The sequence below is a fragment of the Thamnophis sirtalis genome, unplaced genomic scaffold (assembly GCF_051295495.1).
Source record: "Thamnophis sirtalis isolate CommonGarterSnake01/CBP01778 unplaced genomic scaffold, rThaSir2_p1.2 scaffold_3, whole genome shotgun sequence".
NCBI lineage: Eukaryota > Metazoa > Chordata > Lepidosauria > Squamata > Natricidae > Thamnophis > Thamnophis sirtalis.
The window spans coordinates 153,209,276-153,235,898 of record NW_028261383.1 but is presented as its reverse complement, the minus strand read 5'-3'; the positions used below and the strand labels follow the sequence as shown (position 1 = coordinate 153,235,898).

The 26,623-nt window shown below is 41.4% G+C and overlaps 1 protein-coding gene across 3 annotated transcripts; it reads right to left on the bottom strand.

Annotated features, from left to right (window-relative positions):
- Nucleotides 1-1,228: 1,228 nt before the first annotated feature.
- Nucleotides 1,229-25,696, bottom strand: CSAD (cysteine sulfinic acid decarboxylase). 3 transcript variants are annotated; one of them, XM_014054739.2, is made up of 16 exons: nucleotides 25,422-25,656; nucleotides 22,556-22,699; nucleotides 21,536-21,662; nucleotides 19,686-19,776; nucleotides 17,267-17,373; nucleotides 16,549-16,664; nucleotides 14,823-14,902; nucleotides 13,350-13,404; nucleotides 11,467-11,583; nucleotides 10,320-10,384; nucleotides 8,355-8,436; nucleotides 6,623-6,822; nucleotides 6,467-6,518; nucleotides 4,887-4,976; nucleotides 2,240-2,314; nucleotides 1,229-1,626 (listed from the first exon to the last, which is right to left on the bottom strand). In XM_014054739.2, exons 2-16 carry the CDS (start codon nucleotides 22,679-22,681, stop codon nucleotides 1,546-1,548), a joined length of 1,464 nt encoding a protein of 487 aa, XP_013910214.2. In that variant the 5' UTR covers nucleotides 22,682-22,699; nucleotides 25,422-25,656; the 3' UTR covers nucleotides 1,229-1,545. The 3 variants fall into 3 exon arrangements, with proteins under 3 accessions (XP_013910214.2, XP_087566605.1, XP_013910213.2); XM_087710479.1 differs by lacking the exon at nucleotides 1,229-1,626 and adding an exon at nucleotides 25,678-25,696 and having other exon boundaries at nucleotides 1,671-2,314; nucleotides 25,422-25,492; XM_014054738.2 differs by lacking the exon at nucleotides 1,229-1,626 and having other exon boundaries at nucleotides 1,671-2,314.
- Between the last annotated feature and the right edge of the window lie 927 nt (nucleotides 25,697-26,623).

The window sequence follows — 26,623 nt, the reverse complement described above, 5'->3', positions numbered from 1 at the left end:
TACATGTTAACTCTGGACAGAAGTAAACTAGTTAATGGTATTTCATGCTTAATATTGTAGTTTAAATAAATGTCCATGTCTCGTTGATCGATATTTTAAAATTCACTTTAATGATTCATTGCTTACATTATATTGGCTGTAGGGCTTCTTTCCTGTTTGTTGTCTTTGCTTCTATAAATTCTAGGTCCATGTTTCTCCTATGTTTGTTTTTATACTTTTTAAAAATAAAAAGGATCATTTAATATCTCGACCAAAATAATGTTTTTAAAAATATAAAGGATTTAATGCTGTTTGGAGGCAGAAACTTTACTATTTCTAATGCTGCTATGTATAAAGTGATGGAGTTTTATAAAAGCAGTACATTTAAATACATAGGAAGGTAAATAAAATGTGCATACAGTACATAAATTCAATCTCTGTAGCCCTTTAAGCTTTACTTTGTTTTCATCTTTTCCTCCATTAAAAATACAAATAACTTAAGTAGGTTAAACAAGTAAAACTATAACCCAGGAGTCTGTGAGTTTTAATCACACCTTAGGCACAAAGTCAGATACATTGTTTTAAGCCAGTCACTCCCTTTCAGCCCCAAGAAGGCAGTGCCAAACAACTTTGAAAATTTTTGCCCCAAAACTAAGAGTGATTATCATTAGTACCTGTTTGGTATACCGTATTTTCACCCATATAACCCGCGGGTTATATGCGGTTTTTACATGCACAGCGCCCCCCTGCGGGTTATATGCGTGGGCGGGGTATACGGAAGATATTTTACACGATCGGAGGCTTACCGGTACACAGGCTTCTTTCTCCGTTTCTTCCCCCACCCCGATCTCAGCTGTTTCCTTCTCCTCCGTTCCTTTCCTCTTCCCCAGCTTGCGCAGGCTTGTTTCTCCGTTTCTTCCCCCCCCATCTCAGCTGTTTCCCTTCTCTCTTACTCGTCGCGGGTTATATGCGTGGGCGGGTTATATGCGTGGGCGGGTTATATGCGTGGGCGGGGTATACGGAAGATATTTTACACGATCCGGAAAACCCGCGGGTTATATGCGTGGGCGGGTTATTTGCGTGGGCGGGTTATATGGGTGAAAATACGGTAATTGGTTGATCATACACCTGACTAATCCTACAAAATCCCTGACTTCGTGCAAGTGTACCTATGAGAATTGATGCTGGTTTGAAGGCAAAAGGTAGTAACACCAAATATTGATTTGATTTAGATTTTTCTTTTGTTCACTCACTTTGCATTTTGAAACTTGACAAAAATAAACAATCATTATTTATATTTCTGAAAGCATTCTTTGCTTACAGCATTTTTTCACACCTAAAACTTTTGCACAGTACTGTATACTCTTGGCATATACTCCCAATATTCTTCAATCGTCCCCCGCAGAACAGCCCCAATTCACAATGAAGCAGCAAGTAGAAATTGGGGGATATATCATTGGGAAACCTCAGACCAGGTTAGAGCAAATCCTCATGGAGACTGAATCCTTAAGATCCAGCAACATATAATCAAAGCAGAGCTTGAGAAGCAGAGATGCTCTTGCTCTGCTAAACCCTTAAAACAGCATTATTTTTCTCCAGCTGCTCCTCTTCAAGAAGAAAAGGGGTACAGAAAGGTGTATCAGAAACCTATGGAAAAACAGACGATTCGGACAGATGAAGCCAGAACTAGAAAGTTACAATTTCTCAAGGGCTACACTTTCCGAACTGCAAAACTCCAAGCTACTAGCTAGCAGCAAAGAGGTTGAATTGTCTGTATCTATTTGGTGCTACTTAGTGGCTGTTGGATTTTAGAGCTCATGTTTGAAAGTCCTAAACTTTCCTTGGTTTTTTGCAGAAGGCAGTGAAGAAATTAAAGCACGTGTTTGCTCTAATTTTGGAACACACCCACAATTACAGAAATAGGGGAGAAAAAAGTGGTGGGGCGTATACGTTACTGTTACATCTTCACAACATGTTTGTAAAATGGTTTAATAGCAGCAAAAAGACCATGCGCCAGTTGGATCTGCTCATGGGTCCCTGTGCATGGTTGGAGAAGTGTAGCTTCCAAGCCATTTCAAGACTGGTGCGCGGTGATTGGAAGTAAGGTGATGTCTGCTTTTGAACCATATACATAACTCTTCCAATCTGCATTGTACACAATCTATAGATCTCTGCCAAGCCTCTCAATTTCATCAAGGAAGAAATCCAGGTCATTTCTGGTGACTGCTGGATTGGTGACCACCTGGCGGAAAAAGTTCACCTTTTTGCCATGTGGCTGATAGCCCACCAACATGGAACCTTTCTTCATCATCTGCTCCTTAATCAGTGGAGCTACCTAATAAAGGGGAAAAAACAAACTCAGAAACTGGTTGCACTATGATGGTACAAGATATCCTCCCACCCCACACACACACTTTAATGAAAACTTTATTGCCAGACAGGCTCTAAAAATGGCTTTCAAGCGTGGAATCAAATTAGGTCCTTGTATGCAATTTTTACCAATGATGGCTATGTAGGGTTGTTCCCTTGATGTATATACTAAACTAGCTGAATACCTGTGATCCACTACGAAACTGTGATTGGCCTCTCCTCTCCCCATCTCTCCCTCAGGTTTGCCCCACAGAGGCCTCTCCTATCTTATCCCCTTCTCTCCCTCAGGCTGGCCCATTGATCCTCTCCTATCCCCTTCTCTCCCTCAGGTTTGCCCCACAGAGGCCTCTCCTACCTTATCCCCTTCTCTCCCTCAGTCTAACTCCTTAGCAACAAAGCGTGTTAATAATAACATTAGAAATACTAATGATCTGATGGTCATTTCGAAAAATCCTTTGGGGATAGATCCCCAATCCAAATCAAAACTTCTTACTTGTGGCTCAGGCAACAGGTGCTCAGATTAACCAGATCAAAATATCAGTTTTGGAATTAATGGTGGATGATGTCTCAAATAACGGCACCAGAAAGCCCTGGCAAGACTTCACAATATCATTGGTCTCTTCACCAGGGACCAGGCAAGCTTGGTATGGCTTTGCCCCCACAGTTTGTGAGTGCTTAGCATGCGTGTTGTGCACTTTTAAGCTTTGCCCACTCTGTTATAGATGGTCTTTACTAGCTGCTCTCTTTAGCTTCTTCACACAAGCATTGTGAAACAGATTAACAGGCTGCATTTGCAGACATACAGGCTTACAACCACAAATGAGCCCAAAATTTCTGTTGCTAAGCAAGGCTGTCGTTAAGTGAGTTTGCCCCATTTTATGACCATTCTTGGCACAGTTCTTAAGTGAATCACTGCAGTTGTCAAGTTAGTAACACAGTGGTTAAGTGAATCCAGCTTCCCCATTGACTTTGCTTGTCAGAAGTTTTCAAAAGGTGATCGATCACATGATCCTGGGACACTGCAACCGCCATAAGTATGAACTAGTTGCCAAATATCCAAGTTTTGATCATGTGAACTTGGGGATGCTGCAACGCTCATAGGTGTGGAAAAATAGCCATAAGTCACTTTTTGCAGTGCCCTTGTAACTTCAAACGGTCACTAAGTGAATGGTTGTAAGTCAAGGACTACCTGTATTCTCAAGTGACTGGGTGGAGCTTGCTTAAACTTGGAACCAAATTGGACATGAAGTGCTAGCTATTAGGAGGAGTTAACCCCTCATTCATGTTCCACACTACTACTCCTTCGTGTTCCACACTACTCTAGCCCACTCCCCTTACCCCCAAATTAAGCACAATGTGGAAACAAGGTCAATGACCAATGGGTGTTGTTGCCTCCATCTGGATCCCCTTAGTCTGACACATAATCCTCTTCTTTTAAAAAAAAATATATACTTTTTTATTTTCCATTTTCATAACATATATTCACATGTATACTATTACATAGCCAGTATCATATTGTTTTAATTCTTGCTTTCAACAAAAAAAAACACCAATTATTGGCTCTTCTGCTCTCCATACACCACTTTCTTCTGCCTCTCTTCTCCCCCTCCCTATCTCCTTTCTTCCCTCCCTTTCTTCTGACACTGGGAAACTGAGCATAAGGCAGCAGTTCCTAACCTTGGATTTTATGTGGGTTTAAGCTATGTCTCCAACATAACAAGCCAGAATGTCTAATGGCCAATTGTAAGAGATGATTGGACTTCTAGCCATATTACACTGATAGTTTACCTTTTTGGTGCTGAGTGCACAAAGTGCGTGTGCGCGCAACCCCAAAATGCAGTGTGAGTGTCCCCCTGAGCATCCGTCCCACCCCCTTGCATGCATGCGCGATCCCTGGGCATGCGCTCTGCCCCCTGGAAGGCCTCCTGCACCAACTTGGGAGCCAAAACAGGGTGCGGGGGAGCCACATGAGGCCCCAAAATGTGATGCAAGTGTCCCCATGCATGTGCCACACCCATCCGTGCATTGTGCATGCATCCCCTACATGTGCCCCGTCCCCCACGCATGTGCAGCAGAGTCCCAAAGACCAGCTGGCTGGCAGAAGGCACACACGCATGCACGGTGCAGCTGGGCTGGGGCAACAGCTGGCGTGCCTGCACAGAGGGCTCTGCATGCCACCTGTGGCACGTGTGTCATAGGTTCACCATCACGGCCCTATAACATCAATGGACATAAGGCTGAGAACCACTGCATCACAACACGAATGGCCCATATTTGCCCCTTGTCTTTCTTTTCTGCAGAGCTCAGAGGCAGGAATTAATATTCCTGTATCGCATCCTGCTTGATGCTGTAGGCAAGCAACAAATGTGCACGTGTCCATTTATCCTGAAAGAGCTCTCCTCTTTTTGTAATGAATGCTGGATCCAGAAACATGTGTGAACTCTCCTTTGCACTTTTTTTTACCACTACCCAGAAGCCCCACAGAGGGATTTTTTCCTGCTCTTATTTCCTATTTCAAAGATTCAAAGAAAATTTACCTTCTCCAGTTTCACCCAGTAATCAGTGCAGCCTTCCTGCCCTCGCAGACTGGGAGGAACATACCAAAAACAGAGATTGATGAACTCTGGCTGAAAAAGTTTTTTAAAAAAAGAGTAAGAAACCCTAAAAGAGAAGCATTTGAAATTATATTTTTTCCCTCTAACCTTTGTGCAGTAGGAAGCCACTTTCTTACGGCAGTGATACATGGTCAGTAAAGAAACTGGAATACAGAACCATAAAATGGTTTACCGGTATTTGGTTTTAATCTATCATGATGTATAAACCCAATCATTGTAATGATTGCAATTCATCGTTCATGTCACCTATAAGCAACTTACGATCTCCCTGTGAATACACTAAGGGGCTTCTCAAGGCTTCTCAAGATTGCATTACTACAAGTCTGTGGCAAACTGTCAAATTATACGGCTTAACTTTCTGCACTGTTTTAGCAAGAGCAATAAAATGGATACATTAGTCATCCAAAAGGCTAAAAATAATAGTTCCAATTTTTTAAACAATACGTCAATCCCCCACAAAAATGAAATCAAAATTCCTGCCTCCACCCCTTCAGGTGATACCACTACATTAAAGGTAAAGGTTCCCCTTGCACATGTGTGCTAGTCGTTCCTAACTCTAGGGGGCGGTGCTCATCTCCTTTCATATATATATATGAGACCCAAGGCAACCAAAAATGCAATTTCCACTTTCTGGATTGAGATCCAACCTGTTGTAGTGCTTAAGGCATCAGGCTAGAAACTGTTGAATCATTCCAAGAAACTGCAGGGACTTATCCAGGCAGGAGTCAACAATGACTTGAAAACACGCGCATACATGCACTCACATAATCTGGATTAGCAATATGTGAGAACATGTTTCAAACCCCCCCCAAAAAAACTGCTGACTTAATGGACAGTTAGAACTGAAGTGTCAGATCATGAATTGGTAGGAACCATTCACCACCATTGGTCCCCAACCTTTTCAGCTCTGCAGATCTGCAGACAACAGCAATGGCAGTGGTGGGGGGATAGTTTTACAGGCATGCACATCTGTTGTACGAATAGAGCTTCACTCACTCGCCTGTTGCTTGGGAACCATTCAATCAAAACCTCCTTCAGTTCACGAATCCAAATTAAAGCATTTGTGACTGATGGCTATCCAGCTTCAGTTTTTCAGCACATCCAGAACCTATTTCTTCCCTTGTTAATCTGAGCACAAGGCTGGGTCTTATGCGTGAGAACAGCCCAATATTTATTAAGGCAGAAATACTACTTTGGACATGGTAAAGTGCCCCTTTTTCCTAGCAGTTTCACCAGTTTAGAAAGCGGGAGTTTGTGAGTTCTAGTTCCGCCATAGCCATGAACGCCAGTTGAATGACTTTGGGCCAGTCACTCATTCTCAGCCCAACCCTCTCCACAGGATTGTTGCTATGGGGAGAATAGGAAGAGGAAGGTTTGTTGGATACATTCATTGCCTTGAGTTATTTATAAAAATAATAAAGACAAGGTCCAAGTAAATAAATAATGTCATCTAATATACATGTCAGCATCAAAGCAAGTCCCGAAGGCCAGGTAGCTCTTACCTCTATCACTAGCTGAAAGCCTTCTCTCTTCTTAATTTCATCAGCTAGATACCTAGGATTGAAAAGAAGAAAATGCTAGGGAAGATGCTTGAACCACGTGCCAGTCACCAGGAATGGCAGAAGAACTTATCCCAAACTAGGGTCTTTTCATAATACCTAGTGTAAGCAAAGGCCCTATCCACTCTCTGCTCCAAGCCTTTGCTGCCGTTGGCCTTCCACATCAACCACAACTTAAAGCAATCCACTTTGCGTCCACACTGGATGGTTTGGTCTCCCCTGTCATAAGCTATGTTGTAGAACTTGTCCGTCTGGAAGAGGTAGGTAGCTTGGGCACAGTGGCATCTCTGTAATAGTCCCTAAAAAGGAAAAGGTATTAAAACAGTTATCTTTTTTTTTTTTAAACCACCTTATTTTTCAAATAAAATGATTTATTCTACTTGACAATGCAGAATGCTCAAAGTGGGTAACACCACCATTTCAGAGAACTTCAGAAATGAACTGGAAAACGTGATCAGAATAGAGTGATCATACTAGACTCAGAAACCAGAGAGTTTAAAAGAGAGGTGTGCAACGTAAGACCTTGGGAGATTATTAAGCTACAATTGGTTCTAGGTAATGTGATCGACAGTGTGGGATAAGAGGTTAAGTCATATTTTGAGTGTGTTATTCATTGCAATCTCTGGTTCAAAGCAGCAGCAACATGGCAAATAAAATACCTGCCAAAATTGGAAAGAGGGCAAACAGGAAGAGGGAGTATCCAGAGGTGAACTTCTGCTATAAAGTCATACAAATGGAAAAGGCTTTTTTTAAAAAACCCAACCAAATTGTTTCTAATTTTCATGAAGGAAAATAAAAAGTTCCAAGATATCTTAATAGCAGACAAACTCTGGTTTCTCTTCAGATCGTATAAATCTTTTACCTTAATAGCAGACAAACTCATATTAGAGTTGATTGCCTTCCCCTGATAAGAAAATAGACCTTGCCAGTTTGACAGGATCTACTCTGCCTAAAGCAAGGTGTGTTAAGACTATGGCTAAATATAGTCCACAATCCCACAAAGCTTTTTATTGGTCATTTATTCCAACACCTTTAGAAACTTTAGTTTGGATTCCAAAGGTACTAAATATTATGTGTCAGGCCTGTAGTTATGTTCCTTTTAGGATCTTTGGCCTGCCACACTTTCTATTATTTCACTATGCTGTTTCATTAGTGTAGTAATTGGGAGGGGAGAATAGAAAGGAGTAGAATGGTGGAATGTGTTGTTGTCATTCTTTTCTAGAAGCCCAAGGTCATCTTTTGTCTCCGCATCTCTGCATATGACCGGAACCAGCTGAGTGGAGATACCAGCGTGGAAGAAGATTGGACCATGTGATGGATTTATGGGTGTGAGGATAAAATCATGAACTTTCAACTGGGTGGAATCCCAGGAAGTTTTAGAATTGGGATTTCCACAGAGATGCCAACATGTCTGTCTTATTAAATTGGAACTTTGATGAAAGTTTTGCCTTGGACTCTAATTCAATTCTGCATGATATTTGGAACGCTGACATTATGACTCAGAATAGATTTAAATATTATTTTCAAAGCAAATAGGTGATAATTGTTCAGAGATACCAAGCAGTTGGATAATATTAGCCTTGACTGGGAATATCAAACTTCCATATTTTATGGCATTCCACCTATAATGCAGCTAGGAGTAATGTAGTAATTAAGCAGAAGAAATCAGAGTAAATCCTGAATGAGTTAATGTACAAGAAGGTCTACTTTGACTTTTGGATAGAGAGTTGGACTGGGTAGCTCTGTATTTCTTCTAACCATATTATCTGGAGGGAGAGATAACTTGGACAATATCATCCTTGATGTTCAGGAAAAGACACTGAATACCTACAGAATTATCCCGGACCAGGAAGGCAGAACACTGAAGCCCAGTCATAAGCATTTTGTGGGGATTCCAAGCCACTGAATCAGCCCTGGGTGGAAAATAGAAATGAGCATTTCATAATTGGATAAACCTCATATGCAAATAAATACTAATAACCATATTTAGAAGACTGGTAAAAATTCAGTGGTGCACCTCTTTATTTTGGATATTTCATATATATGGATCACCAGATAAACATATTAGTCTAGAGTATCCAAAAATCAGGAGGACTCCAGTAGCACCTATTCAACAAATAAAATGATTTACAAGACACAAGTTTTTTGAGCTGCAGCTCAGGACATCAGATGCAAAAGAGTAATTAAGGTGATCAGCTTTTGATACAATTTGTTAATCTGCTAATCTCCTTGCATTTAAATGGGATTCTTAACATGCACCACAGGGGTCAGACTTTGAAAAGGGCCTTGAATCATAATCTCCCATGGCATCACTGCCATCCTGCTCCCACAGACAAGTCTCAGCATGTCAAAGAACATATAAACGCCACTATAATCATTGTATTGTTCAACTAAAAACAGTAATTCCCATGATTTTAAGGACAAAGAAGGAAGGGAGGAATGTTTCTTAACTGTTTCCTATCTTTTCTGAACAATTGCAAAAACTTTGGAGGCTGAAGTACCAATATTTTAACGTTTTAACTTTCAATGTCCAATGTTTTTAATGTTTTATTTGTTTTATACTGTTATCTAGTGCACTGTAAATCACCCAGTTGCTTGATAGTGAGCTGGACAGCATATACATTTAATAACTAATTAAATAAAATTTACATCTAAGTTGATTTTTTTAGACTGAAAGAAGTCAACCCATCCATGGAAATGCAGAAGACTTTTCTTTCAGGTCAATCCCTCAGAATGAGCAATCTGTCAACTTCACAACACAAGTACCTGGCTTCATCCACCAGGCAACCAGCACTGCATCTAACCAGCAGCCCACCTCTGGCTTTCAATGTGCATGTGCCTGATCCAGTGCGTCATTCCAACACATCTCTATGGTTGTCTTGTTTGCCTCTCCTTCCACTGACTTTGCCTAGCTAGTCTTTGGGCCTGATACTGACTTTCTAAAGAAATGAATTGGGTCAATAACAGAGGATTTCCAGCAATGTAATTTACCAACATCATGCAGTTAGGAATTCTTGATCTGCACCTACATGTTCACACGCTCCTACTAGCAGGATACTAGACTTCTGCAGCTGGTGAATTAAAGCAACAGAATTCTGCAAGGGTATTCTTTGTGCCATTGGGGCAGCTCTGCCAGGAGAGGGAACTGTTGTCTTATTGTTTGTTCTACTGACAGGGCAAATAGCCTGTGATTGTGGCCCTGTATTTCTAATTCAGAGGGGATGGAATGGCACAGAGGCCAATCAAGATCCCTCTAACTCCTTAAAGACACTGACTAAAAACTACAGTATTTGTTTATACATTTGAATGACATGATTATTTGTGGCCTGATAAAATCAAGCTCAGTGTGGATTTAAAAAAATCATTTTTTATGATGTGCCATACTGAGAATTTGGAACAGCTATAAGGCAAAACTGACTCTTAAAATTCCTTTTTGCTTGTCACCCTGAGAAGTCTTTTTTCGGAAGGGAAACAATAATTAAACAAAAATGTTTGCCATATGGCAATTTGTTGAATTCTTCTCAAGGAGAATTTAACTTAAAAATGAGAAAATTGGGAGTTGGAAGGTTTTAGATGCCATTGGTTTCCCTCTACACATCTAACAGGAAGATTTAAGGTGGATAAGAGGAATTATGAAAGGGTAAAACTGACATAGAGTTTTGTTCAAATGATGATCAAATTATTTCTAAGATGTACAAACTTTTATTAAAAACGGAGACTGAGGATGAACAAGTCCAAAGTCGAAGTCCTTGGCTGTATCTTTTCAGAGCTCATTTCTGCAAGACATAGTATCTACCTTTCGATCCCATCCAGAAGATGCCGGTGTCTTTGGGAGAAGAGAGCACTGCCGCCCCAGGCTGCCTACAGCAGGAAAAAAGGGCCATGCGAGTTACTTAAAAAGAAGTCCAGTCAAAAGCATGGGGGACAGTGCTACATTTGGAAATCCCAAATTAAAAATACAATAATATAATTCAAATAGTAACAGACTAGCTAAAGGGCTAGCTTTTAAAGGCTAAAATAATCTCAAGATAGTTTTCAAGCAGAATGTGAAAATCTGGGTTTAGGCAGTATGTTCAGAAACATCAAGAAAATCACTTTTCGACAAATATACCTGAATAATAAATCACACTTCACTCAGCAAGACAGCTGCCTGCTCTACCTCTGTGTGACTGAACCATTCATCAGATATTTTCTCTCCATGTTCTGACCTAGGCTTCCTGAGACAGCAAAAATCGCACGCTTAATCCCCAAACCCCTCTTCTTATTTCAATGGCTGTGAATTACGTTCATTCAAAGCCCTTAATGAGTCACAAATAGTTTGTAAAGAGTGCCACAGAAGTCTGCCACAGTCTTTTGGGATCAGGCTGATAAGTACCCATATTTATCTCCCTTGAAATGCTGCCAAAGACCTAATTGCCAATTAGCTTTGCAAGGCCAAACGAAGCATAGAGTCAAAACAGAGCTTCAGAGTTGAAACCGACCAGAATGAACAAAGTTGCTTCCTGCAAATGATCACGTGCCTTTGCTCCTCCTTATGGGAGGTGCCAATCATCTCCAAGCCTTACTCCTGAGTTGCCCCTTTTGTCTTAACTGTTCTTGCCTTCTGGCAGCTCTGTGCATGCGCACACTGGGAACAGATTCCCCCAGTTCCTCTGCCTTGCTGATGTCAGACTCTGGAGGCTCCAGAGGCAGCACGTAACTCCCAGATGGTCCTGGCCTCCTCTCTGCCTCCAATGCAGAGCCCTCGTCCAAGCCTTCCCCAAACTCCAGGACTGGCCCAGGTTCCTCCCTAACCTTCTCAATGTCCGACTCTGCTGCCAGCTCCGCAGGCTGCTGGCGGACCACAACACTCCATTGGGAAAAAATATATCTGCTGAATGAGTTGTTAAGGTAGCGCACATCAACATCTCTAGAAGGTCCTTGCCTCCACAGGTTGTACTTACATCCACATGGAACCAGAGTTTGTGTCTTGTGCACACCTCTGCAATTTCAGGCAGGGGGTCAAAAGCTCCCAGGACAGTGGTGCCACAGGTGGCATTGACAAAGAAGGGGAGTGCTCTCTGGAAGAGAAGAGAAGAGGCTTCATTACCATACTGTACTGTATATATGCCCTAAACTGTAGGAAGTTAAAACCCACCCTTTTCCTAGAACAGTGATGGCTAACCTTTTTGTTGTTGGGTGCCAAAAATGCAAGTGTGCAATAGCACACACGCGTGCCAGTACCCATAATGCAAAGCCCACCCCTACATGTGCATGCACTCACTGCTCCCCCACACACACATGCACTGCACGTCTCCAAGCTGAGCTTGGTATTTCCTCCGGGGGCCGTGGAAGGCCGTTTTTGCCCTCCCCAGACTCCCGGAAAGCCTCCGGAGCCTGGGGAGGGGCGAAAGACAGGCCCAATGGGCCTACTGGAAGTTTGGAAACAATCCCTTTCCAGCTTCCGGAGGGCCTCTGGGGGGCTAGAGGAGGCCATTTTCACTTCCCCTGGCCTCCAAGCCTCCAGAGTCTGGAGAAACGGATCCGGAAACGCATCATTTCCAAACTTCCAGTAGGCCTGTTGGGCCCATTTTTCAACCTCCCCAGGCTCCAGAGGCTGTCCTGAAGCCTGGGAAGGGCAAAAACGGCCTCCCCCGGCCCTCCAGAAAAATGAAATATCATGAAAAATATTAAAAAGGCAGAATATTATATTTCCCTGGATAAGAAATGGAGAAACGTGTTTTTAGGCAGGAAACAGACTCACTCTTGCTAGCCCCCACCTTTGTCAATGGACCATTAAAGGCCTGGGCTAGTCTGTTCAGCCTGTTCTACATAACAAAGGTAGGATTAGCCTTCTACAGAAACTCACCACAAGGCATGTGGGAAAATTACATTGCAAGTATAAGCATCAAGCGTGCCCCATGGGAGTCTGACAACCAATCAGAATACAAGATCAAGATCAAAGGGCAGAGAGGGCATAAAACCAGGGACTTTCAGCATCTCACTGTCTTTTTCTTCTTCACCCAACATCTTGAAGCATGTGATCTCCCTCTTCTGTTCAGGAGCTCAAGCCATGTGGTCCTGCCCACCATTAAACCATCTTTCCCAGCAGCCTCCATGTTTCCAGTGTCTTTTTCCCCACTTGGAACTAAACCCCGAAGGACATTTTCTTCCAACAAGACAATAGGATCTGACACATGTGGTCACATCTGCCTGAATTTCATTTCATTCACATGCAGGTCTCTGATAAAGGAATCATAAGCTACTGCTTTAGCACACTGTTTCTTCATTTGCTGCACACCTCAGACAAAGAGTCAGAGTTTGCAAAGCCCCTATGCCAGTGATGGTGAACATTTTTGGCACTGAGTGCACACGCTTGTCTGGGCGCGACCAGGAAGAGGAGCTGCCCAGGGTGCATGCGCACACCGGAAAATGAACTTCTAGTTTCCGGCTCATACATGCATGCCGACCAGCTAATTTTCTGGTTACTGGCATGCATGCACGCATAACAATCGGTGACCCAGCGTGCATGCTCATGCTGGAAAATGGAAGACCAGTTTCTGGGACTGCCACAAGCATGAAGGCCAGCTGATCGTTGCACGCGCATGCACACCAGAAACCCAGAAGAGGAATAGGTGATGCCGCACATGCCAGGCGACATGGCTGTGCATGCCACTTTGGGCATGCATGCCATAGGTTCGCCATCACAGCCCTATGCCCATTGTGTGTCTCTTTTAGCAGGATCACTGGCTTGGATGTGGGAAGAGAAAACATCCTGTTACAGAGAACTTAGTGAGAGCAAAGTGAAAATTGTAACCTCCCTCAAAACCCCCCACAGGCAACATACCTCTGATTTGGCCTGGTTGATCTTTTTCTCTAGATCAGCAGGGATCATTTTCCCTCTGAGGAAGAAAAGAGTGATTGAAATGACTGAGCCCTGGACCCTCAACAGGTCCTTTCAACCAGTCCCTCTTGCTCAAATCACACTGACTTCAAATTATTCCAAGCAGGCGGCAGAATGAAGCTATGAGTTTCACTTTGGTAATATAGAAGGGATTTTAACTTTAAACCGACCTCTACTGCAAATTAGATCAGAGGGACGGGTTCCATGTTAGCGTTGTGTGAGAAGCATTAGGATTTATTTATTTTTACCACAGGAAGATTTTTCCTCTTGAGGAAGCCACTCATAACAAAATCCATTTCATGCACACTGAAATGATATGATCTAGAACAGGGGTTCCTAACCTGTGGGCCGTGAGAGGTTTGCAACTGTGGAAAAGGCCGGTGAGTGCACGTGCAGATATCTGCTTCCTCACTTGCGTGAGCAGCAGTCAAGCACATACGTGTGTGCGCTCCATTTGCATGAGTGGCAGCCACAAGTGAACACCACTCATAGAAATGGAGCTCCACACACATGCACGCACTTGCCAGCTGTTTGCGCAAACCACCCCTTCCCTCACCCGATGGGGCTCAAAGCTGGAAAGATTGGGGAACGTTTGATCTAGAAGAAACACTTTCATATGAAACCTGCTATTTATGCAGACCAATCATGATAAAGAATGAAAACTGTTGCCAGATTCAAGATTAGCCATCTGCTTAGGTGCTCTTACTTAGGTACCTTTGTTTTATCATATGTTGAAAGGTCATATACAAAATGATGTTTCAATCTTAGTTCTTACTATCTCCTCACTACCATGTTTCCCTGAAAATAAGACAGGGTCTTATTTTCTTTTGACCGCCTGAAATAGACGCTTGGCCTTATTTTGGAGAGGTCTTATTATTTTTGAGGTGCAGGATGTGGCGAGTGTGGTCACCTCATGGCTGCTGCTGTTTTGCAATATTTTCGGGGAGGGCTTATTTTAGCGCATGCGCTCAAAAGCCCGATTGGCCTTATCCAGGGAGGTCTTATTTTGGGGGAAACAGAGTAGTTGTGGCACCATTTAGAAACGATAGCTATGGAGAACATAATCTCTGCAATCTTAAGGCCTAAAAACCCGAATTTATTTAAAATAAATATTCTTAGCAGAATATTAAATTCCACAGATATCACCAAGTTGAACTAGGGAGGCATGAAACTGAACACGCAGAGCTCAGATTAAGGGATTGTAATTTTTAGACCATAATCATTGCAGGGGCAAAGGGTTCCTAAAATGGGGGAGGAGGGGGATTGAACAATGGGATATGCATTCCACAAGGGTTCTGATATCTGTGTTGGGTATGGTTAGGGAGATAATCCAGATTAAATGGTCCACTTAAAACATCAAGACACAACCTTTGATCTTCTCTAACTTCATAAGGATTTCCAGTTATTAACACTCACTTTTCATCCACTGCTACAAGGTAGACATTGTCCGTGCCGATGCCCAAAAAAGCTGCTCCCTTTTGGATGGAGTAATGGCACTAGAAACCAGAAAAAGAGGGTCAGCAATTTAAGACTTCCCTTAAGAAAAACCTTCTCCCAGGACCCTGTTCTGAGTCCTGGAAAGCCATTTAGTAATGAAACCATTTAGAAATCAACTACTAACACCCAAAGAAATATCAAGTTGCATTTCTACCTAACCAACATAATCCTGACCCTGGTTCTGGGGAGAGAGCATTCCTAGGATTATCCCCCTTATCTTTTCTAAATTTAGAGCAATAGATTACCAATTCTGATAAAGATCATGGACTACCAGAAGATACAGGCAATACAAGGCTTCAAAATGAAGGTCATTTGGTGGTTTCACAGCTGTTATTTGCAAAATGGGAATAATTAATTTTCTTTAGGCGGGTAGAGAATAACAGCAAGATTTTCTGGCAGGTGGCCCTATCTCTGGCACTCTTTTTCCATCAATAGGTCAAGGCAAATAATTTTTTTTCTTTTTTGAGGAGATAAATTAAACTTTCTTTGGAATCAATTAAAAGCAAATAAACACCACCACCCCTTCCAAAAACCATTAACAAGGCAAATCTGTTCCACTGTTGTACAAAAATATTCAGCTTTTTTCAGCAGTTTGATCTCAACTCCAATAAATAAACAAACAAACCTAAATGAAGCCAGAATAAAATTAGATTTAGTTTGATTTAGAAGGAAATGATACCTAAAAAGATCGGAAATGTACACACCCTGGAATTCCCTGCAACTCGCTATGCAAGTGAAAAGTGGAGTTTGAAGAAGCAAGATAGGAAGAATATTGATCCTTTTGACCTTTGGTGTTGGAGAAAGCTCCTGAGAATACCGTAGACAGTCAAGAAAACAAACCAGTGGATCATTTTTTAAAAAATAACCCAGAATTCTCACTCAAAGCACAAATGTCCAGGTTCAAATTATTCTACTTTGGACACATTAAGCAAAGATCTAGCAGTTCTAGGAAAGGTTATAATGCCAGAAAACAAATAAGGAAACAGAAGAATGGGACAATCAGTAACAAGACTCAATTACAGTAATGATGAGGGTCTGCTGTTTAACAGGTCAGACTGGTCCAAATTCTGATGTACAACTTCCAGCTTCAGTCTCTCTTTGTTGTACCCAACCTGGTGCCCTCCAAATGTGCAAGACTACACATCCCCTAATCTCCAATATGTCCCCCCCCCCACAGAGGTTCTCATGCAGAAGCCAGCTAAATCTTATTTTAGTGATAAGACAATGCCTTCTCTCTGAAGGTAGCACTACTGGGTGGGCATTTGTCCCAGAGACCATTGTCTTGCCTCCCAAATCCCCAACAACAATATCTGCTGTCTGAGGCACTGCTAGTCCTCTGCCTCAGGAGTGAGTCTAGGAAAAGCCAGTTTTGAAGGCAACAGGTCACACTTTCATTACTGATCTTTGAAAGCCACAAAGGCCTGGGAAACACCTTGGTAGAATTATTCAAAATAAGCATGTTAAGTGGTATTAAAGTGGAGGGTGTGTTTTAATTATACCCCAAAACAAAACATTTTGCCGCCAAATTTCAATAGAATAATCTCAGGCCGCAACCCCACCTCCCACCAAAACTAAAAGCAAATTAGGCTGGGTTAACCAAAAGCAAGCAGGTTGGTTCTCTAGAGCATACAGGAGAAAACAATACCTCTTCTGACGTAAACACTGCCAGCTTTGGTATTGCCCAATGCCCCTTCTGCTTGCAGTCTGGGAAACGGTGATACCGTGCCACATTCATGGCATACATGTTGGATATGGACCCTCCTACCAAGGAAAACAAGAGAATTGTTCAATGACCCACTCATTACAATTTTAAAGTCAAATCTTAAGGGTAGCATGTAATTCCCGGACATCCCAGTGTGTCAGTTACAGACATAATGAATGGCAGAAATTGGTTTCATTTGGATGATCCAGAATTAAGAGCCTTCTCTGTGGTGTCTCCCTCACTTTGGAACAATATTCCCTCAGAGATTCACCCCCATATTGTTGCTTTTCCAAAAAGCCCTTGAAGACATAGTTTTTGTCAGAGAGCTTGTATCCCATTCAAAACCAGTCAAGTAGCTTGTCTGATTCTGTTGCGGCCACCAGGTGGTGGAAGGTAAAGTGAAGGTTAAATTATGAATTTTTAACTGTGGATATTTAATGTTGTATGCCGCCCAAAGTCACTATGTGTGTGAGTTGAAGTATGAATTTTTAACTGCAGATTTTTAATGTTCTATGCTGCCCAAAGTCACTATGTGAGAATTGAGCAGCTATATACGTTTGTTTAATAAATAAATTAATAAATATTGGCTGCATGTCAACTCTAAAACATTTATAAAGAAACACAAGCCTCTGAAAATCCACGGGTTCTATGTTTTACATACCAGGGGAGAAGAGTCCATCACCTTTTTCCCAGCCAACCAACTTTCGCAGCTTCTTCAGCACCACCTCCTCCATCAAGACAAACACAGGTGCAATCTCATACGTGTATCTAAAACACAAGTGGTCTTATGAGTCTCGGCTGAGAAACAACCAAAATAGCCAGCAAATTATCGGAGGGCAATGAAGGTGTTGGTTTAGATTAGGAGTGAGAGTGGCTAGCATGCTCTGCTGCTCTGGTCTTTAGTAAAATTGCCAAGACTTATCTGCCCCATCTAACCTAGGAGGAGAAGATACTTAGACAAATTTGAAAGTGCAGTAGTTTTCATTTTTTTTATTTTTGTGTCTTTTTCTTTACTATTTTTTTCCTTATAGAAGTTTTTAATCTAATGATGTTATTGTTAATTGCTTATAGCAGGAGTTCGCAACCTTAAACACTCAAAGAGCCATTTGGATTCATTTCCCCACAGAAAAGAAAACACCGGGAGCCACAAAACCCTTCCCATGCCTGACTATTTCCTGAGCAGCCACAAAACTAACATATGTAGTTGAATTACACATTCTGGTTTCTTCTGAAACTTTTCTTTTCTTGGATTTATCCATGGTTGGCCTATCAGTGGTTGAAAAACTCAATAAATCATATGCTGGCGGGTTATCAACATTGGCAGTTGTGATGCATATTTTGTGCAACAGGGAGCCACAGCAGAGGGATGAAAAAGCCACATGCGGCTCCAGAACCATGGGTTGCTGACCCCTGGCCTATAGTCTTCACTAGTAGGCAGTATACAAATGAAGTAAATCTGTAAATAAATATAAATCTTTGCAGGGATAAAATCAAGGGAAGCAGACTCCCATTCTTTTCCCCTTGTCACCGGTCTCTTGCTCCATACAGTCAACACATCTGATTGTATGGAGCAGGACTAACATATCTGGACTTCAAAAATATGGACAATTGCTACAGGGCAGCAAGGAGACTTTTCAATATCTCTTTGTTGCCGTGACTAGTAGTCATCCAGATTTATGCAGCCTTCACGCAGGTAACTCAAAATTCTAGCAACAACAGAAGCCATAGCAAATGAGCAACATGGGAGGAAGAAAGTTAGCAGTCATGGACCTTATGAGAATTCAACTACTGGGAGGAGTGCAGATAAATCTATAGCTCAGAAAGGGATCTCAGTTCCAAATAGAGTCATCGTACCAATACATATCTCTTGAGTATGATGGTGTCTTCATATTAATATTTATTCACTTGCAGAGATAAAATGTAATGATGGTTCAAGATGGAAGAAGTCTGCATTCAGCCACTACATTCATTGGCTGATTTTGGTCCAATCACTGGCCTGATTCACATTAAACCAAGATTGGTTTTAACATTTTTAAGCAAGCACAACTACTGTACATCACACTAAACTTCAAGCAAAGAAGTCCCATTTTAGCTTAGCTTTATGTATGAACAGAATATTTATCTGAGCTAAAATTATTATATAGAATGGTCATGAGGATGAAAGGAAGAGGAAAAACAATATATAACACTTAATTTACTGTTTGCCATGGGGATAAATGTTAATATAGTGATATTAAATTACTTTCCCCCCTCCCCCACTCACTATCCATTTACTAGGGAGATGCTAGTCAGTTGCCATAGAGCAAATGTTTCACAATGGAGGAATCCACTCTATTAATCTCCCTGAATGAGAGAAAGATTATTTATAGTATATTATTCTTATATCACAATACATTAGTGTTGCTCATAGGAATATGATCCTCTGCAAAAAAAATTCCTCTGCAAGTTTGAATTGTTTCAAAACCTTGAGAAACTTATCCGATACTGCAACAGTGAAGGATGTTAACAGAATTTGTAGATAAAGTACATCATAAAAAGCAAAGAATTTTCTTCAAACTGCTTTCTAGTGGTCACACCAGGGGTGGGTTTCTCGCCCCGTTCCAACCGGTTCGGTTGGAACGAGGCCGGCGGCGTCCTCGCGCACGTGTGCGGCGTCCTCGCACACGCGTGTGGCACGTGTGTGCACGCGCGTGGCACACGCATGCGTTCTAGCATCTGTGCGATGCTCCAGCTGCTCCTGGAGGATCGCGCAGGCGCTGTATGCGTCCTGCGCATGCGTGGAAGCGCAGAATTCATCAAAACCGGGTAAGGAGCGAGCGCGGGGGCGCACGGGCGCGGGGGGGACCTTCGCCGTTCTTGGAAGTTACTTACTTCCGGGTTCGGCGACCAACCGGTTCGCAGGGACCGCCGCGAACCGGTTGAATCCCACCCCTGGGTCACACACTTGTAAAAATTACAATCTCTAGTCCAAAAAAGCAGCAGTGAAATTCACCTGTGCTGTAGCTGAGTCTTGGGAATTATTTTCCTTTTTGTCTGTTTGTTTGTTTGTTTAAATATATAAGAAAATGGAGAGCACATACTGACTAGTGTTGAGCATCTCTGTGATCATCCGTCCAGCCAGAGCATGGGGATCAAGCCCAGAAAATAGCTGATTGCAGAAGCGTGGATGACCTGGAAGAAAAAGAGACACCTGCTGCATTCCTTCGGATCAGCCATCGAACTCACATCATTTTTACTGAACAGAAACCACTTTCATGGGGAAAGACTGAGGCTTTCAGCCTTGCGTATCAAGAGGAAAGGAAATTGTGCAAAAGGAAATAGTCTCTATGGAAGTACTTCAGTGGTGGATTCCTACCGGTTTGGCCGAACCGGTAGTGATTTGGCGACCTGAGTCGCTGGAACCGGCAGTGACCGAAGCCTGCCACGCTCCCGAACTGGTTCTCCTCTCATCTTGTTTTTTTCCTTCTGCACATGCCCAGAACAATTTTTATTGCAAGTATAAGCATCAAGCGTGCACATCAAGCACACACGCACACATCAAGCATGCACATCAAGCACACATGCATGCATCAAGCATGCACATCAAACACACATACATGCATCAGGCATGCACATCAAGCTTGTGCGCAGCGCCCACAACCAAACCAGCAGTAGTAACTGCTGGAACCCACCCCTGAAGTAACATATTTTTTGAAGTATAAGACGCACCTTTTTCCCTCAAAAAAGAGGCTGAAAATCTGGGTGCGTCTTATACACTGAATACAGCATTTTTTTTCCTCCCAAAACCCCGCCCCCTACACCAAAATGGCCGTGCACAGCCTCTAGGAAGCTTTTAGAGAGCTCCTGGGGGCTGGGGAGGACAGAAATGAGCAAAAGACGTCTCTTTTTTCTACTCAATTTTGCCCCTCTCAGCCCCCAGGAGCACTCTATAAACTTCCTAAAGGCTATCCATGCCCTCTTTTTTTTTTTACAAAAAACAGGCCCATTTTTGTGAAAAATGGACTGTTTTTTGCTCATCCCCCCCCCCCCCCGGAGCACTCGGCAAGCTCCCTAAAGGCTATTCATGCCTTTTGGGGGGGGGGGGGACCAGGCCCATTTTCGCAAATAATGGGCCGTTTTGGGGAGGTTTGCAGAGTCCAAAAACTTTTTTTTAAATTTTCCTCTTGAAAACCTTGCTGCATCTTATACTCCGGTGCCTCTTATACTCCGAAAAATATGGTACTTCTTATTTTCTTTGCCATTATAGGTATTGATGTGATTATTGTTGCAACATGAGCATTTATTAAAGGCTCATTTGTATTACTGGAACTATAAATTCCTTAGCACTTTCCTGAATCCCAGCTATTTGTTTACATTTCAGTCACCTTCCAATAATTGTACAAGAACTATTTTAAATTCATTTGCCCTTATCCTTAAGAAAGTAACTATAGTTTGAAAAGAATCATATAAAATCCTAAGTATTTAGGTCTTTTCGCCTCAACTTGAAATTTAGTCTCTTGGTACACGTTACATTTCAACCCAATTTACCAGGTTCAAATTATCCTACTTGGATACATTGCGTGTATACTGTACCTAGCTCTCTGGAGAAGTCTAAAATGCTGGGAAAAAGAAGAAAATAACAAGAAGCAAGGCGAGTGGACTCAATTATAGTAGCAATGGGTACACGATTGGAAGATCTGAAGGACTAAATCATCAGGGAGAAAATCTATTTATGTTCCTAAGAGCACTAACTTTATGGCACATAATCAATTCCACAGTCATTATTTTTAAAAAGACCATCTAAAGTATAGTAAACTGGGGGATTAACTAACTCAAGATGCCAGGATAGACAAATCAATCTCAATAACTGGATTGGAACAATCCTATATCTCCTAAGAAGTTCTGAAGAAGGAACCATAGTCTCTTAACTCTTGCCGTGCAGAACACTTACATGTTTTCACGCTGTATTTGATAACATCCCGACAGCGTTCCAGCAACTTTTCATGTGGCTCTCCATTGTCTTTTAGATTCAGGTCCAGAATTTGCTGCAGTTCCTCAGGTTCCTTCCAAATACACACCTACCAGCAAGACAGTCAGCTCATGTCCGAAAAGCCATAGAAGGTTGTATACAAGTTGAAAATCTAACAGTTGCAATCCTATATCCAGGTTATGCCTCCTGGATGACAAGGGGTTGGCATAAAATTCTATATATCAGTACAAGTCCAAATTCTGCTGCCTGAGGATGATTGTTACATTGTCAGAAATTGAAGTTAAATGTCCAAAGCTAGAGCCCTCCCTATGTCTTATGACGATTAATCCCTGAAATTTTTAGCCAGCATTCCTGATTGGCTAAGAGACTGGGACTTATAGTTTCAATGCTTCTTGGAGACATTGGGTGGGGAAATGTTGCCCTACTATATATTAAATATAGTAATAAACTGGATGTTGGGAGGGGAACTAGAAAAATTGAGAAAAGAGTGGATTATATCCAATTTACTCAATGCAAATCATTTGGGATTAGGAATTGGTGATTTTTCTGCTGAGGGACTATTTTGTTAGCTTGCAAGTAAAATTCAGTTTGGGTACCTGGCCCAAGCCATTGCTTAAAGTATATAGAGTGGACATCCCAGCCAGTGATGGGATTAAAAAAAAATACTATTGGTTCTGTGGGCATGGCTTTGTGGGCGTGGCAGAGGAAAGATACTGCAAAATCCCCATTTGTGGGGGAAGGTTACTGCAACATCCCTATTCCCTCCCTACCCCACTAGCCTGCTTTCCAGCTCCTTTCTCCTATTCAGGGCAACAAAAGAAAATCAGCTGGGAGGCAGCAGGGGCGGGGCCAGCCTATTTGCCAGTTCTCCAAACTACTCAAAATGTACACTACTAGTTCTCCAGAACCTGTCAGAACTGGCTGAACACTACCTCTGATCCCAGCTGAAGGAAACTTAGAATGAAAATCAATATACCTTACCTTTTCAGAGACATCCATCCCTTTTTGAATCCCTTCTTCAAGCATGATCTGGAAGGCTTCCTGCAGGAACTTCTCACCAGCTACCCGATCCAAGCCAGGTGACGACAAAGAATCGTCTGTTGCCATTGTCAAGCAGACCTCCTCCTATAACAGGCCAGGCATCAGGAACATGAATTCAAATAAGACCCTGAAGGCCAATCCATTAAAATGTTTCCATACTGGCATGGTACATATCTCCAGAAAAAGAATGTTACAACAGTCATTGCAACCACGATCCTATCCATTTCCAACTAGTGACACTCAGTTCTTTGAGCTTGACACTGGGACAATAGAGGTACTTGGGTTTTTTCCAGCACCCTTTACAGTATAACATTTATGCTAACATTTTTATGTATTTAGTTTGTCAAACATGTACAAGATAACAGGTATAAGTACTGTATAAACATAGACATGAACAAAGGAAATGAGTACAAATAAATGGGGACAGTAGGACAGGACGGTAGGCACGTTGTTGCGTTTATGCACCATAGAGAGATAGTCATCCCTGTTGCATTCATATCATGTGGGGTACACTGCAGTTCATGACTAGCTAATCTTCAGTGAACTTTTTACTTTACAGACAATGGCAAAGATATCAATTGATACTGTGTAGGAGAAGGCAATGGTAAATTGTTCCTGTATTTTTATCAACAAAACCAAATGATTAGAAAATACAAAATGATTGAAAGATGAAGTTAGGGACAAATCATTATGCAGGCAATTTATCATATGTGGTCACTAAGAGTTGACTACAACTTCATAATAATGACTCATAATCAATCAAGTCAATTTTTGGCACCGAGCCCCTCATATGACAATAGTGATAAATGGGGAAACTGCTAGATATAAATATACATTTATGACCAAACAAGGGTATATTATAGAGCAAGGGTGTCAAACCTATCATGGGCCATATCATGACATATTGTGATTTTTTTTGTCTTTACAGAACTAGAGTGGGCCTGGTCTGCGCAGGCCGTATGCGGCCTGCAGGCCGCCAGTTTGACAGGCCTGTTATAGAGAAACCCATTTTTTATGACACAACACCATTCTTATTCGTGTATATTAATTAGCTCATACATTGTGATAAGCCAGGTTTAAATTAATCATGGCTTATTGAATTAAACCCATGGTGATTTATGGGTATGCAGATCTGGGTTTGCAGTTCAGGCAGAGTCAATCACATATGAGACATTCATGGATGCATTCAGTTACTAATCTCCCCCTCCCCATCTTAAGCCATTTCCATTAGCAAGGAGATGTAATATCTCCAAACATTGGCTAGCCTTAGAAATTCTGTGCTAAACCAAATCTATATTCCTTTTAAATTACATGTACTAAACAGATTTGCATAAATGCTAGCTTACATTACTGTTTCATAGTTCATGAGAGCAGACAAAACTATATAAACCACAATGGGTATATGATAAGTTGGAAGGATCATGCGTGTAAAGATTTTAAAACAGCCATACAAACTAAGAGCTTTTGGGGATTTGATTTTGATTTAGACAGATTCTTTAAAGGACGCTGCACTTTTGATGAGTAAATTTAAAAAAAATGGGTCACTAGCAGATTTCAAGATTAATAAAGAGATAACAAATAAAATACAAAGATAAAATATCAAACAGAATTGGATGTATAAAACAAATCTTAGAATTGAGAAAGTAAAATATTTGGGTTGTTTTAGTATAATTTTACTTAAATGATAAGTAAAAATAAATTGTTAAGTAATTGTGATGTATTAGAATTATATCAAAGAAACTAAAATTAAATCAAGAAAAAGAAGATAACAGAAGGCTATTCTTGTCAATAGATGTCTTATGTACAATTAACAGAAAGCTTTAAATTGGTTTTAAAATAATGTATCATTTTGAACAAGACCAACAGAATTATATACCGATGAGGAAATGTTATTGCTAAAATGTATGAACTTTTGCTGAAATGTGAGACAAAATAAGGAGTAAAAGAATGTATGATAAAATGGATAAACTTGTTGGTTTTGATATACAAATGGACCAATGGAAGATATGCAATTGAAAGCATAATGTATATTATGTGCTAGTCTTCTAGAATGTTTCTATAAAATTATTGTTATATGTCACCAGAGAAATTGTCCAGATCTAGAATGTATAAAGGCACTTCAAATTTATGTTGGAAATGAGAACAGTAATAAGGGACATTTTATCATGCTTGGTGGATGTGTAAAACAGCAAAAAAATTAAAAATAAAGCTGGGGGTAGAGGGGTTGTATACTGATTCAGAGTATTTTAAAGATTAATATATAATTGAGACCAGGAGTCTGCCTCCGGAGACTGATGGATAAAGACTGAGGGGGGGGGGGGAGTCATGATACTTTCATTCTATGATAACTGAACATTGCATCTTACAAACAGTGAAAGATTCATTGCAAATCACTTAGGTCCTCAATCTGTAAAACAGCATCATCTGCATTAAAAAAATAATAATCCTACATTCTTACTTTTAACCAACAGTCATCACCACAAGCACTCATTACACATTAAGACCCCATAGTTATTTTTTGGGGGGGGAATAACAACATTCTTGTAATCATTAGACACCGATGAAATCTTCACATGTGTGTTAAACAAGCCTAATAATTTTCCACCCACAAACCACACCCGTGTTTTAACTTTTTAAACAAATTAAAAACTACTTCTGCAGATTTCCAATTTTTCAATTTGAAAACCCATCTTTCCAGCCCTGAAAATTTTAAAAACTCAAGGTTAGATTGCAGAAGTTCAAAGAAATTTCAGATGTGCTAGTGCGATTAACACACCGAAAACACGCAGCCCATACACCACCTCACCTTCTCTTGTTGAATGGGAGTCAGGTGAGCTGCCTCTGGCTTTCTCCGTCCCAGGAAGATTCCACTGCACCCTACAGATGAATTATTTCAAAAGGCAGAGGGATGAGCCCCCGCTCCTTCCGCTGGTCACAACCTCTGCTAACTCTATTTTCAGCAAAAGAAATTCTGCTCAGCCTGCACAAACATTATTTTGTAGGAGTTTTACTCTCCACATTAGAGAAAGCAAGGAACATAACGTCCAAATTGCTATGGTTACCTTCCTAATCCTGTACAGATTTCCACTGCTTTCAGGGACAAAGTACAAAGGGAGTGACCACATAACTAGCAAGTATCATTATATATTGTGGGAGTAAAAATATTTGCATTCAAACTCTGCCCTCTGGGTTGCTTGCTACTGCGGTGGCGCAGTGGTTAGAATGCAGTACTGCAAGTAACTTCTGCTGATCACCTGCTGCCAGCAGTTTGGCACTTCCGGTTACACCGGCTTAAGGTGGACTCAGCCTTCCATCCTTCCGAGGTGGGTAAAATGAGAACCCAGATTGTTGGAGGCAAGAGGCTGACTCTGTTAACCGTCTGGAGAGGGATGTAAAGCAGTGTGAAGCGGTATAGAAATCTATTGCTATTGCTATTTTTCTCCACAGTTGTTTTACCCTTAAAAAGTAAGGGGTAGGGTGAGGATACCTTGGGATGCCAAAAGGTGCCTTTATATTTGTTTATGTCAAAAAGTAAATTACATTCCAGTGATTCTGCATTTCTACTCCTGTTAAATATATGGATTTTATGTGTGCCTGTACACAGGAGCCCGAAGAGTTGATATGGAGACATAAATTTGCATACAGGAAATATCATGATTGCAGATATACATGTGTGCCTGCTTTCAGACACCCGTCCAAAGAACTCCTTTCTCACCTCCCAGCAATAAAACATTGTCCAGAGATAAATTCCTCTGCTGGGTTCTGGAAAATATTTGTGCAATTTTGCGACAGTGAACAAAGAGAGCAGCAAACTTAGGGATTCTGCTCATCTGGTTTGATATATTTGTGATGTGAACTCTGCATCATCTGGCTACCAGATTATTTGTTGATTTGTTTGCATTAATTTGATTATTCAAGATTATTCATTGCTCATACAGGCAGTGCTCAACGCATCACTGTAATTGACCCTGGCATTATGGTCATGTTGTGATGCTTGGTAAGCAGGTC